At 41.6% G+C, this 13,231-nt stretch overlaps 2 protein-coding genes across 2 annotated transcripts; one reads left to right on the forward strand and one right to left on the reverse strand.

The window, feature by feature from the left end:
• The first annotated feature begins 1,270 nt into the window (after positions 1-1,270).
• Positions 1,271-12,594, forward strand: parp1 (poly (ADP-ribose) polymerase 1). Its single transcript, XM_028605036.1, has 23 exons — positions 1,271-1,537; positions 2,782-2,944; positions 3,530-3,645; positions 3,814-4,028; positions 5,915-6,005; positions 6,111-6,227; positions 6,348-6,524; positions 6,825-6,987; positions 7,165-7,305; positions 7,424-7,663; positions 7,780-7,845; positions 7,929-8,061; positions 8,285-8,480; positions 8,590-8,718; positions 8,966-9,049; positions 9,336-9,458; positions 9,565-9,693; positions 9,841-9,939; positions 10,129-10,281; positions 10,460-10,587; positions 10,709-10,770; positions 10,994-11,108; positions 11,802-12,594. Exons 1-23 carry the CDS (start codon positions 1,415-1,417, stop codon positions 11,881-11,883), a joined length of 3,045 nt encoding a protein of 1,014 aa, XP_028460837.1. The 5' UTR covers positions 1,271-1,414; the 3' UTR covers positions 11,884-12,594.
• Positions 4,112-5,212, reverse strand: LOC114573018 (adenosine receptor A1). The gene has a single exon (XM_075447458.1). It carries the CDS (start codon positions 5,210-5,212, stop codon positions 4,112-4,114), a length of 1,101 nt encoding a protein of 366 aa, XP_075303573.1.
• Positions 12,595-13,231: the final 637 nt, after the last annotated feature.

A 13,231-nucleotide genomic window follows, 5' to 3' on the forward strand; every position in this document is an offset into this window, starting at 1 on the left:
ATTTTATATTATGGAGTTTGTTCTATTTTGATTTGACTATAAACCGATTAATATCTCATAAAACCTAACACGTGTCGATCTTTAAAGTGTTGTCCCAGTCTGCTGCACCCATGGGCTGCACCACCCATAGTCTGCAAAGAGCTGCCTCTGACGATTTCTCTTGACTCGATTAGTTCTGGCTGCAACTCGCGCGGGTATTCTATGGCCGGCTCCGAGATCGTTTATTTAAAATGATGTATCACGTGGTAGTTGGAAAAATAGTATAGCTAGTTAGATTTTTCTCAGGCAGATATTAATCATTAATCCAAAAACCACCACACCAATCTCTTAAGAAATATTTGACTGAGATTTTCTATTTTCTTTAACTGTTCAGTTATATTTTCTGTAAATGTGGTCCTACAAATACTGTTTTAGTGTCTCACTACCAACATGTAAGGGGAGAAATATGAAATCCACTTACTATGTTTTAATGAACGTTTATTTTCTAAAAGCAATGAAATAAAAGATATTTAGCTTAAATCAGCAAATCTGCCTTCATAAGCCATCACGGTTACTCACAACTCATCTTATTTGTCATGTAGATCAGTAGACTGTAGCTGGTTTTAAGATTGGGGTATGTCAAAGTTAAGTCTTATGTCAGTTATGGGGAGACCAAGTCAAGTTCCAAATCCTTGAGGTCTAGTCCAGGTTAAGTGACCATAAAAATGATTTTAAAGTTGTGTTATACTGTTAGTGCTTTTTACATAACAAAGACCATCAATACATAGGCCCTAAAATTAAATAGGCCTACTCAAGGTTTGTGTTTATGCAATCATGTCTGCTGTCTAATTTAGGTATTCTTTATTGTTTAGTGTTTTTCAAGGTCCAAATTAGAAAGTTTTTTCCTTTCAAGTCTCATGTCAAGTAAAGTTTGGAGTCTCAAGTCTTAATTCTAGCAAGTCCACATTTTTTGTGACTCAAATCCAAGTTCTAAGTCTACAACTTGAGTAGTTAATGCATGGATAGATAGGATGGGATGTGCAGGGTACCAATCCACGTCTGGGACTGAGTCATTAGGCCTGCTGCCCAAATGGAGGCCTACACCTTCACCTTGTAGATATGCTGCTCCATCCATCTGGATCATTTACAACAGAGCTTTAGATACTCTGGTTTCAGAAAACTCATTAAAGCCATGGTTAATTGTAAATGTTTAGTTGTCTCTAATGTAGAGAGCTGCTGGTGCTCATAGCTGGTGCTTTGTGTTGATGTTTTGGTATCAGGAAACAGAGATAGAGTGAGAGCTCTTCGCCCATCTCTTCTCTCTACAGGCACGCGGGATTCGCCTCTCTGTGCATGATTGTTGTGGCTCCTCGACATCCGGAGAAAGTTCGCCTCACAGTCACTTCATTTTATTTCGCTGTAATATTAAATAAGCATGGCGGACTCTCTAGAGGACAAGCTGTACAAAGCGGAATATGCCAAAAGCGGCCGTGCATCGTGCAAGAAATGCAAAGAAAACATAGCGAAAGACTCGCTGAGAATGGCCATCATGGTGCAGGTAATGTAACGTTGGCGACGTCTGGAGGCAGTTCATCTGAAGAAACCTGCTCTGTTATGTAGCTTACTACCAGGGTGCTAGCTGTTGGTTTAAGTTTGGTGGTTTATTCGGAGAATGAAGTGAATATTAATAACCTGGCGGGAGAATGAAAATATGTAGTTCATAGTGTGGTTTCAGTTGTGTTAGGTTAGGCCCTCGTTAGCATTTAAATGGCTGACAATCCTGTTCACAAAGAGCCGCTGAGCCTTTCTTTATGTCGGACTCTCTTAAATCTTGCAATTACGCATCATGCCATTCATGAAAGCAATATTCACAGATACATTTTTTTATGTAGCTTCAACTTGTGCTTAAGGACTACAACTAAACAATGTAGAATGAGCATCTACGTCAGAAGACAAAATCACAACAACATTGTTACCACAATGCAAAGTCTGTCCGCTGCCCCACAGAGAATTAATTAACTAAGAGGCTCAGAAGCCTTCTTATTCATGGCCCGTGGAAGGCTCCAGACTTTCAATCACTTGACTTTTCACTCTAAAGGCCAGTCAAGTAAGCAGGGGCACAGGTTCATCATTTTATTGCTTATGACATTTGAATACATTGTCATTATGTATTGTTTATTGTGTCATGCTCATGCACATGTGGACCTATGATATGGCAAAAGTAGTATTCCTGTGTTGAAACATTTTTCAGAGGAGTACTAACTTCTTATTATATTATACGTATCCTTCCCAAACTCTAAAAAGAAAATTTGCCACAAAAATGTAATTAACTAGAACAACATCATCCAACCAGAATAAGTCATTAGACATGAAGGATATTATACTATAAAGTATAGCCAGAATGTTATAAGCAATAAAACGGACTCACCTCTTATATGGAGAACGTTAACCTACCCATTTTTATAGCAAATCGTAGTGTACCTGAACGTCACTGTGCACACAAAGATCTTTGACTTTTGGTAAATTCTTTCTCACGTAAGGTTCGCCCTCTAAAGTTATTTTTTAATGAGAACATATGTTAGATATTAAGGACTATCATATCGTATACACAATAAAGAATTTACCTCACAAGTCCAGGAATGTCTATAAAAAATGTCCCAATTAAAGATCCTTCTCGAGAGCTACAGCTGGGACATATTCAGGTCTGTTCCACAGCTGGATCATGGCCGACGTTCGGATGCTCCCATCCCATATCACCACTGGGTTACTTTAAACATACTGTGTTTGTTATTTGTCCGGCAGTCACCCATGTTTGATGGGAAAGTCCCCCACTGGCACCACTTCTCTTGCTTCTGGCTGCGAGCAGCAGCTCAGTCCACGGCTGATATTGGTGGATATTCTGACCTCCGCTGGGATGACCAGGAGAAGGTCAAAAAGGCCATTGAAACTGGTGGAGCAACAGGAGGTCAGTATCCGACTTTTAGTATTTCACTTACTGTACATGTTAATGGGTTGTTGATGTGTCTCATTCCCGCACACAACATGTACAAACTGTACACTCCCAGTGTGGCTGCATAAAGTTAAATTTCATGTCATCTCAGGCCTTTGGCTCCTTAGTTTAGCAGCTCACTTTATCTTTTCTTTTCAGGTTGGCAAACCGTGTATTACATGTATACATAGAGGGATTATGTTTTATTCAAAGGCTTAGTAAATGTTCTGTCAAACAGGTGTACAGATCACCATATATCCGTACATGACCGCACAGCAGCAGCAACTCACAGCAAGCAGTGAACAAATTCTCTCATCAGTTATCAGCAATTCTTTTTGCCTTTTATCGCTGAAAAAACAAACATAGACTCACAGAAAATAAATGAAACATCTCCGTATCCTCTAGTCTCTCACAGAGGTTTGACATATATTTGCTTCCTGGTCACCACATCTGATGTTTCTACAATATCTATACATTTACTGCCTGTGATGTGATTTATTACTTGATTACTTGACTCTTGGTTGGCTTGAAAATAAAAATTGAATAACTTCCTTCTTGTAGGAAAAGGGGACCAGAAGAGTGGAGCTAAAGGAGAGAAGACACTAAATGACTTTGCGGTTGAATATGCCAAATCGAACCGCAGCACATGCAAAGGCTGTGATCAGAAAATAGAAAAGGTTAGCACCCACATTTATTTGCACACATGAAAACAGTTTAAATGCAACACATGCTAGCAATTCAATATGACATATATATATATATATATATATATATATATATATATATATATATATATATATATATATATATATATATATATATATATATATTCGACTCCCCTTCAGGATCAGATCCGTGTATCCAAGAAAACTGTGGACCCAGAGAAGCCCCAGCTGGGTCTTATCGACCGCTGGTACCACACTGCGTGTTTTGTGAGCCGTAGGGAGGAACTGGTCTTCAAGCCTGAATACAGCGCCGGCCAGCTGAAGGGTTTCAACGCACTACGGACAGAAGACAAGGAGGAACTTAAGAAGAGGCTCCCTGCTGTCAAAACTGAAGGGTGAGACAAACAAGAGCAAATATTATTTTGTGCAGGTTGTACTTTCAGGAGTTTGGAACATACAGTGTTCAGTGTTTGGGATCTTAGCTCAGGTGTGCGTTTCGAACAGCCGCCCCGTCTCTATCATCCCCGCTGGCTGCATTTGAAGCCTCTCTGTCTCGCAGCGTCCCGCAGCACATGAAAATTGCCTTAAAGGTGTCCCTGAAAGCTGTCATCGTGTATGCATACAGGAAGGGGTTGACAGCAGAGTTGGCATGTGACAGGATGATGGCAGTGAGCAGCAGCTCCAGCGGCACAGGGCAGTGTGGGCAGAGCAGCAGGAAGCAGTTGATGATGTGGAGCGGGATCCAGCAGATTGTGAAGAGGAACAGAACCAGAAAAAGTGAAGTGGCAGTCTTCATCTCTCTGCGCATGCTCACTGCAGCTCTCGTCTGTCGCTCCCCTCTGCCACTTTGCTCGGACGCGATGCGCCTTACCTGCCGCTTGACCATGACAAAAATGTGGGCATAGATGAGAAACATGATCACTAAGGGTGTCAGCACACAGGCAAAGAAGTTGAAATAGACCATGTAGGTCATGTCCACCACCAAGACAAAGAAACAGTTGCCCGATTCAGGTGGTGTCTTATACCAGCCCATCAGAGGCACAAGCCCGATGATAAAGGCCAGCAGCCACGTGGTCAGGATCACGAGCACGGCGTTGCGAGGCGTCATCAGGACCTGGTAGCGGAATGGCATAAAGATGGCCACGTAGCGCTCCACAGCCACCGCCAGCAGGCTGAAGATGGAGCTCTGGGTGAACATTATTAAAACACTCAGCATGAGCAGACACAGGTAGAGGTTGTGACGTGGTAAACCAATGTCCGTCAGGATGGCACAGGGGATGGCAATCACGCCCACACAGATGTCAGCGACTGCGAGCGAGACCAGGAAGTAGTTGGTGACGGTGTGTAACTTGCGGTTGAGGCCCACGGCAGCACAGACCAGGACATTGCCGACTGTCGAGAGAAAGGCGATGACGAGCTCAGCCGCCATGTACGCCACATTAGGGGAAATCGCCAGGTCAGCAGGCGGAGACGAAGGAAGAGAGGAGGTGGTATTGGAGGAGGAAGGAGTCCAGGAGTCTTGTAAAGGCTGCAGGAAAGGAGAAGTGTAGAGGGTCAACAGTGCAGTGGTGTTCTCCATGGTTCTCCCTAAAGAAAGAAATGAGATTTGAAGTTAAGCCTAATTGCTCAGTGTGTCGTTGAAATACAAGAAAGCAGTAAAATTACTCACCAATCTACAGCCGTATGGTTCTTTTTATAACAGTGTTCTTACTCAAGAAACGTATGACTCCCTCGCTGTTATTCTGACAGCAGCCATCCTGACACTGCACGCACATTAAAGAGCACATGCACACTTCTGTTTGAACAAATCTGGAGGACGCTAATATATAGACTTCACTTCTCCCGTCTTGATTTCAGTAGTTGACTAATAAGGGATGTTTGTCCTGGGGGTTTTTGCCCTCCAAAGGATCAGACAGAAACTGCTACTGCTACTGGATGGTCATTAACTGATATGTGTGTGCTGGTGTGTTTCTGCTCTCATGGGGAGGCTAATGAATATGTCTTGTCAGGGCAGGGTAGATGATATCAGCATTGACACCTGGGATTGTGGAGACATGTACCTGCTTGTGTGTGTGTCCATTAACTGATGGTGCCCTAATTAATTTGCCTAATGAATAAAGGTGTCAGACTCAGGCTTGTTTGTTCAAAATCTCAGTTTTGTTCCAGTATCCCTTTTGGCCTAATTTAGGAAGTTAATTTGGATGATTTTCATCCTGAATTGTAAAATTAAAAAAAAAAAGTCTGAAAGAAAACTATTTTGAACTTGTCTTTGCTCTCACAGGAAGCGTAAAGCTGATGAGGTGGATGGACCATCAAAGAAACGGAAGAAGGAGGAAGAGGCGGAGAAGAAGAAGCTGGAGGAGCACTTGAAGGTACCTTTTTTTATCATTTAATTTCCTATTTTGGATTAAACATCACATTTTGTTTGGTGGCCATGTTTTTATTATTTGTGTGGTGGTTTATTCGTTCATCTGCAGAACCAAAGCCAGCTGATTTGGGGAGTCAAAGACAAGCTGAAGAAGTTTTGTTCAATCAACGATATGAAGGAGCTGCTGATTGCAAATGGCCAGGATGTTCCCTCTGGAGAATCCAATGTAAGAGGGCCTCATCTTATTGAACTCTCACTGTATTCAAAATGAAATGGCTTTGAAAGAAATCCATGCTGTTGAAGGTACTGTTCCATGACCGACATGTATGTGTTCTTTAATTGACAGGTGGTGGACTGCCTGGCCGACGGCATGGCTTTTGGTGCTCTCGAGGCCTGTAAGGAGTGCACGGGCCAGCTGGTGTTTAAGGGCGACGCTTATTACTGTACAGGGGACATCTCAGCCTGGACAAAGTGTGTGTTCAAAACCACAACACCCATACGCAAAGACTGGGTCATCCCCAAGGTAGGTCACCTCATTTCAGGGCTCCTTTTGGTTCTTTATAGGGTGGCAATTTCCATGCTAAATCACCACCTGTAGCCTTGAGCAGTATTCATGTCGTTGTAATGCAATTTAATAGTTGCATATAGCAGCTGAGTTATGGTTAGAAATCTAGGTATTGTTGATTATATATATGTCCTTAAAGAGTGCTGTAGATAACATTGCAAGGTTGATAAAATATTCATACCGTCCATTCAAAGACCAAGAAAATGCCACATATTCTGGTCATAATTTACTATTTGGAATATTCTGGCGTCATTTTAGGAATTCCACGAAGTTCCCTTCCTGAAAAAATTCAAGTTCAAGCGACAGGACAGGGTTTACCCGAAGGAGGCTCCCACCCAAACCCTCACCGCAGCCAAAGCACAACCCATGGCGAGTGCCTCCAGTGCACCGACTGAGCGACTGCCAGAGGGAGCACCTGCAGGTTAGTCAAGGCAGCAACATGCCGCAAATATTTCCTATCCTCTCTGTATGCTGAGCTTGTGATTTAATTCAACTCATGCATTTAATATGCACTTAGATCTAAATAAACACCATGCCCAATGTTCAAACAGTTCAAATACTGTTATAATTGTGTGATCTCTGGGTTATTGCCCCATAGACAAACCTCTTACTGGTATGAAGCTCTTGACTGTGGGGAAGCTGACTAAGAACAAGGATGATCTAAAGGTGGCTGTAGAGGAGCTGGGCGGAAAGATTACCAGCACAGCCAATAAGGCCTCTCTCTGCCTCAGCACCAAGAGTGAGTAACCAGTCAAACAAATGTAGGATTGCCAATATGTGGGCCACTGAGTGCCCTCAATGCAACATTTTCAACGTTCTGGCTTCATCACACCTGCTTCCTCCTTGTGCTCTCACAGAGGAGGTGGAGAAGATGAGTAAGAAAATGGAGGAGGCGAGGGACGCTGGCGTGCGCGTGGTCTCCGAGGATTTCCTCACAGACGTCAAGTCGTCGGGTAAAGCCCTCCAGGAACTGGTTTCCCTGCATGCCATTTCACCCTGGGGTGCAGAGGTCAAAGTCGAGGCTCCAGCTCCGTCTGCGGCCTCCAAATCTGGAGCGCTGCCTACCAAAAGCACTGGCAGGGTGAAGGAGGAGGAAGGTAAAGGAGATATGTTGCTGTTATTAATGCACATGCTTATAGATGTTTATCTAAGTGTAATAGCATTGGACTATTTTGGTGTATATTTAGAACTAATTGCATCTACACTATTACAGGTGGTAGCAAATCTAAGAAGATGAAACTCACCGTCAAAGGAGGAGCTGCTGTGGATCCAGATTCAGGTAGTTCAGCGCCCTGCATTGAAAAAAAATGTTCCCTCTGTTTTTTTGTCTTCGTAGCTTGACTGATGATTTTGATTTCTTAGGTCTGGAGAACAGCGCTCATGTCCTGGAGCAGAGCGGGAAGATGTACAGTGCTACGCTGGGTCTCGTGGACATTGTCAGAGGAACTAACTCCTACTATAAGCTGCAGCTGCTGGAGGATGATGTACAGAAACGGTCAGTGTTGCAGAAAATCATTTCACTTAGTGGTGCAGAGGTTATTAAATTACATTCAGGTCAGTTATTGAGGCATTAGATGAACTTGAACTGTAACAACCCATATATTTCACTTTATGGGGTGTTTACGTGTGCTAGCTGCAGTGCAGTGGTACTGTGTTTGTTTCCACCATTATTGCAATGAGCGTTAGAATAGTCAGATGTCTCTTTCATGTATGTGCAGGTACTGGGTGTTCAGGTCATGGGGCAGAGTGGGTACCACCATCGGAGGCAATAAGCTGGACAAGTTTCATGACAAAAACTCTGCCCTGGACAACTTCCTGTGTGTCTACAAAGAGAAGACGGGCAACGACTGGAGCTCCTCCAACTTCACCAAATATCCCAATAAGTTCTACCCCCTGGAGATTGACTATGGACAGGTACACACATTACAACACACAGAACTAGAATGGAGATTTCCAACAGTCTGTTAGTTTCTGTATCTGACTGGATTTAGTTGTGCTCTGTGGTGTTCATGTTTCTTGTCAGGATGAGGAAGCGGTGAAGAGGCTGACGGCAACCGCCGGCACCAAGTCCAAGCTAGCCAAACCCGTCCAGGAGCTGATCAAGATGATCTTCGATGTAGAGAGCATGAAGAAGGCTATGGTGGAATTTGAGGTGATACTTTTTTAACTTGTTTGTGGCTGTGTAGATTATATAAAAAAAAAATAATCTACTTTTCTTTTGTTGTTAATAATAGTTTTATCCCTAGTGTAAAATCTCCATCTTAATAGAGCACCATTTGGGGGTTTTTTTTGTAAAGAAAATACATTGTGCATTCAACTTTATAGTGTTATTGAACATCAATGTGTGTGCATTATTCTTTTGTGTCCTACATAGTTTATTTCTCCTTTCCTGTCTTCAGATTGACCTCCAGAAGATGCCCCTTGGAAAGCTGAGTAAGAGGCAGATCCAGAGTGCCTATGCTCTCCTCACTGAAGTCCAGAAGGTCAGCTACCAACAACCCCCTCCACAAGGGTTGTCTCAGTATTCACCTTTCTATTGGGATTTCTCTTCGTAGTACTGTGTGGTGCATTGCAATCCACTTTAACACACTCAGTTTCTTTGCCAGCTTCCCTTCAATTCCATTAGTGTCTTGTGATGATTTTGTGACATAATTAGTAGTGCTTCTGTGCCAGTGGTTGGACCAGATATCTGTAGTGCACGTTCTCCCCTGACCATGCAATGATTTTATTAATCATTTTGACTGTACTGGTCATTTTGTTTTATTACAGGCTGTGTCAGAAAGTGCGTCTGAGGCCCACATCCTGGATCTCTCCAATCGCTTCTACACCCTGATACCTCACGACTTTGGTATGAAGAAACCCCCCCTGCTCAGCAGCCTGGACTACGTTCAAGTAAGGACACAAACACTGTATCCTACTGTAAATTTCTGTCTTGCTTTATAAATAAATGGAGTATAAATGGATCTCATCATTCATAACCACGTACATCACTGTTCAGGCTAAAGTTCAGATGTTGGACAACCTGTTGGACATTGAAGTGGCATACAGCCTGTTGAGAGGAGGGGCCCAGGACGATGAGAGTGATCCCATCGACATCAACTATGAGAAACTTAAAACCAAGATTGAGGTGAGGAGTGAAACTCCAATTTTCACCCTTTCATAGTTATAGTTGGTGTGCAAGATTATGTATTAAGAACAATGTTCAGCGTGGTCATTGTATGAGGAGATTAGGTATGGAAAGATTACAGTATGCTATATCTTTGTTATTTTACAGGTTGTTGACAAGACTACAGATGAGGCTAAGATCATTTTGGAATATGTTAAGAACACCCATGCTGCTACACACAACACTTACACACTGGAAGTGCAAGAGGTAAGTCATCTTTGGGAACAACAGTGTTTACATGACAACTGCTTTATTTTAATACTTTGTTGCAAATTCTTAGATTGGATAAATCTGTTTATAATTATCACAAACTATATGTCAATTCTCCGATGTAACTTTGTTGTTCAGCATGAATTACCATCTCACCCTGTTTCCGGGCTTTTTCCCATCTTCTAGATCTTCAAAATTGCTCGAGAGGGAGAGCGCCAACGGTACCGTCCCTTCGAGGAGCTACATAATCGCCAGCTACTGTGGCACGGTTCTCGCACCACCAACTACGCTGGTATCATGTCTCAGGGTCTTCGCATTGCCCCTCCAGAGGCCCCAGTGGTGCGTTTTTGTTTGTAGTTAGCTTGAGTTTAACTTTGTGTGGAACCAAAAGCTTCTTCTCTGTTTGTTCTTAAGCAACAATGTAATACTTTCATAAATCGCTGTCATGTTTTCAGTTGATTTTTTTCTCTTCTTCAGTCCTGTGTTACATTGCCATTTTGCTTCATTTCTTTTCCAGACTGGTTACATGTTCGGCAAAGGTGTGTACTTTGCCGACATGGTGTCCAAGAGTGCAAACTACTGTCACACCTCCCAGTCAGACCCTGTAGGCCTCCTGCTGTTGGCCGAGGTTGCCCTCGGCAACACGTACGTGACCATCTGAGTTCTTTAAAAAAAAAAAAAATCACCCTTTTCTTCTGCTTTAAAGATCTATCATGATAATATAAATTAATTTTTTTTTTTTTTTTTTTTTTTTTTTTTTATGTAGACATGAATTGAAGAAGGCGTCCCACATAACAAAAGTACCTAAGGGCAAGCACAGTGTTAAAGGTGAGAAAACTTTACGGGTCACTGCTCATTTTATTTTGATTGTCCATGTGCTATTTGAGGAATATTTTGGAATGGACATATCAGCATAACTTGTTTTGTGGAACACTGTAATTACTATGGTTGGACATATGCCAACTCAACTGCCTGTTGTTAATAATACATAAAAGTTTGGTTTGCGTACTGCTTCAGTTTTTCACATTTATTAACTTTAATTTTCTTGCAGGTTTGGGTCGAACTGCTCCTGATCCAGGCGCCACTGTCACTCTAGACGGTGTGCAAGTGCCTCTGGGAAAAGGAGTCAACACTAACATTGATGACACCAGTCTCCTGTACAACGAGTATCCTTTAACACTGACCACCTGGTTTTTGAATTTAATAATAGTTTTGCCCCCAAATGACTCCACAGGTTTCCTGCTTTGCCATATAATTTATTATTCAATAGTCGATAGTACAAAAGTGTCAAAGAACATATTGTTCTTGACATTGAATAAACTGACTAATTTGTAATCACTAATTTGTAAAAGCTGAGCTGTCACTGCTGTGCTTTTGATTTTACTCTATTGCCAAGTTCTCACAACACGACATTTAGCCTGAATTTAGACCAATGTTGCCGCTTTAATTTCAAAATGAGATTGATCTTGGATGGCTGTTTACATATGGAAAGCTCTGTGGTATATCTCAGCATAACTTATCTTTTAATTTCTAACCTCCTAATCATGATGTAGATCACTCAGAGGCGCCAATGGATTGTCGTACCTGGATGAAATAAGCTATTCTGACATAAACAGACAGAGAAATCCTTGACTTACTGAATGTTTAATTAAAGACCATACACAAGGAAACAGGACTTGAAACCTCTGTTTGGTGTTCAAAATTAAGATTTACTCTATAGGGCCGTTAATTCTCTTACCTCGGATCATCTATTTCTGTTCACTTCATGTCTGTACTTGGTGTGAAATTTCCTCCTTATTTCTCATGCGTCGTCATATTATCTGTACAGTCTCTGTTTTCCTTAACCGCTGTTCCCCCAGGTACATTGTGTATGACGTGGCGCAGGTAAACATGAAGTATCTCCTGAATGTCAAGTTTAACTACCAGACGTCCCTGTGGTGAGAGGGGCTGTCTGAACCCTGTTCAGTGAAAACAAAGACCACGGTTGCCTCCAAACACCTGCGCTTCATTCAACGTTTGGCAAAGGAGTGATGCTTTCCACACTTTACAATGCTCATTGGAACTCTCTAGTCACTTTGTTTCTTTTTTATCAGGTTTACTAGCTGGCAGCCTTTCATCTTCTTAGTAATGCATTAGGTACTTAAATCCCTACTTCAGAATTACTCAGAAGACAGACAGAAATCAAAGTTCTATATAGGGGTTGAAGTGCAATGCATACTACATAGAAAGGTTTTGGTTTAGAACATCGGAATTTTTTTCTGTCTCACATGGTTATCTTGAATTTAAAAAGAATCTTATTTCTTCATTCTTTAATGAACCCGTAGTTAAGGCTTAGTACTGTACGTTTTAAAAGGAGTTTTGAGTTGTGAACAAGCAATCTGCAGACATACACAGACCAGTAGCTGCTCAGATGAAGATTTTGTGGACTGTTGGGTTTAAAATACTGTTCAAGGTTTGACATGTATATATTTGTTTTGTTTGTCTCTCAAGCTGTCTTCCTTGCAGAAAAGGAAAAATATATAAACGTGGTTTGTGTTTATGCAAAGTATTATGTAAGAGAAACGACTGACATGGTATGTGGCACCCTTTTTCTTAGTGTTTTTCTCGCTTACCTCTAATACAATAAAAATGTTGAGAGTCCTCAAAATGTCATGTCTGTGAGCAAATTATTTTCAACCACTGCATGTGCATCAATGTTGGATTAGATTTCAGTGTGGAAATAAACGTAAATTTGCATGTCAAGTTTTTCAAAATGATGAGATACTTGATTTATTTCCTTTTTAAGGGCTCCCATCAGCACTTGGGCAGGTCACAGATCAGATACTGATCAACTTTCCAGGAGCTAGGGATTTAGCGAGATGGAGCTTGGGCTTGAAGCTGGATCTTGTAGGACGCATTAAAAACCCTTCTGCGTGTACACAGAAATAGTATTTACTAACAATTTCCCATTTGAAAGAGGCTGCTGTTTTTTATGAAATGTATGTTATACTGGATGTGGTTTTCTGGTGGTTTAACTCAAGGTATAACAATTTTCATCTGAAGAAAAATATTCGACCACTATCCCAACGATGAATGAGAGACAAATAAAAAATTAAATCTGTGGCATTGACTGAAGTGCTGTGTGAAACAATGGAGGGATGCTAGTGCCTATTCTGACTACCAATTTTGCATATGATTCGGTTTTCCAAGCATTTCCCGTAACATTTTGTAAAGAAAGTTGAATTTATATTAAGTGAATATAAGTGTGTATATGAATATATAATACAAAGGGATTCTCCAACCATCGGTT

Source organism: Perca flavescens, chromosome 18, assembly GCF_004354835.1.
Source record: "Perca flavescens isolate YP-PL-M2 chromosome 18, PFLA_1.0, whole genome shotgun sequence".
Taxonomy (NCBI): domain Eukaryota; kingdom Metazoa; phylum Chordata; class Actinopteri; order Perciformes; family Percidae; genus Perca; species Perca flavescens.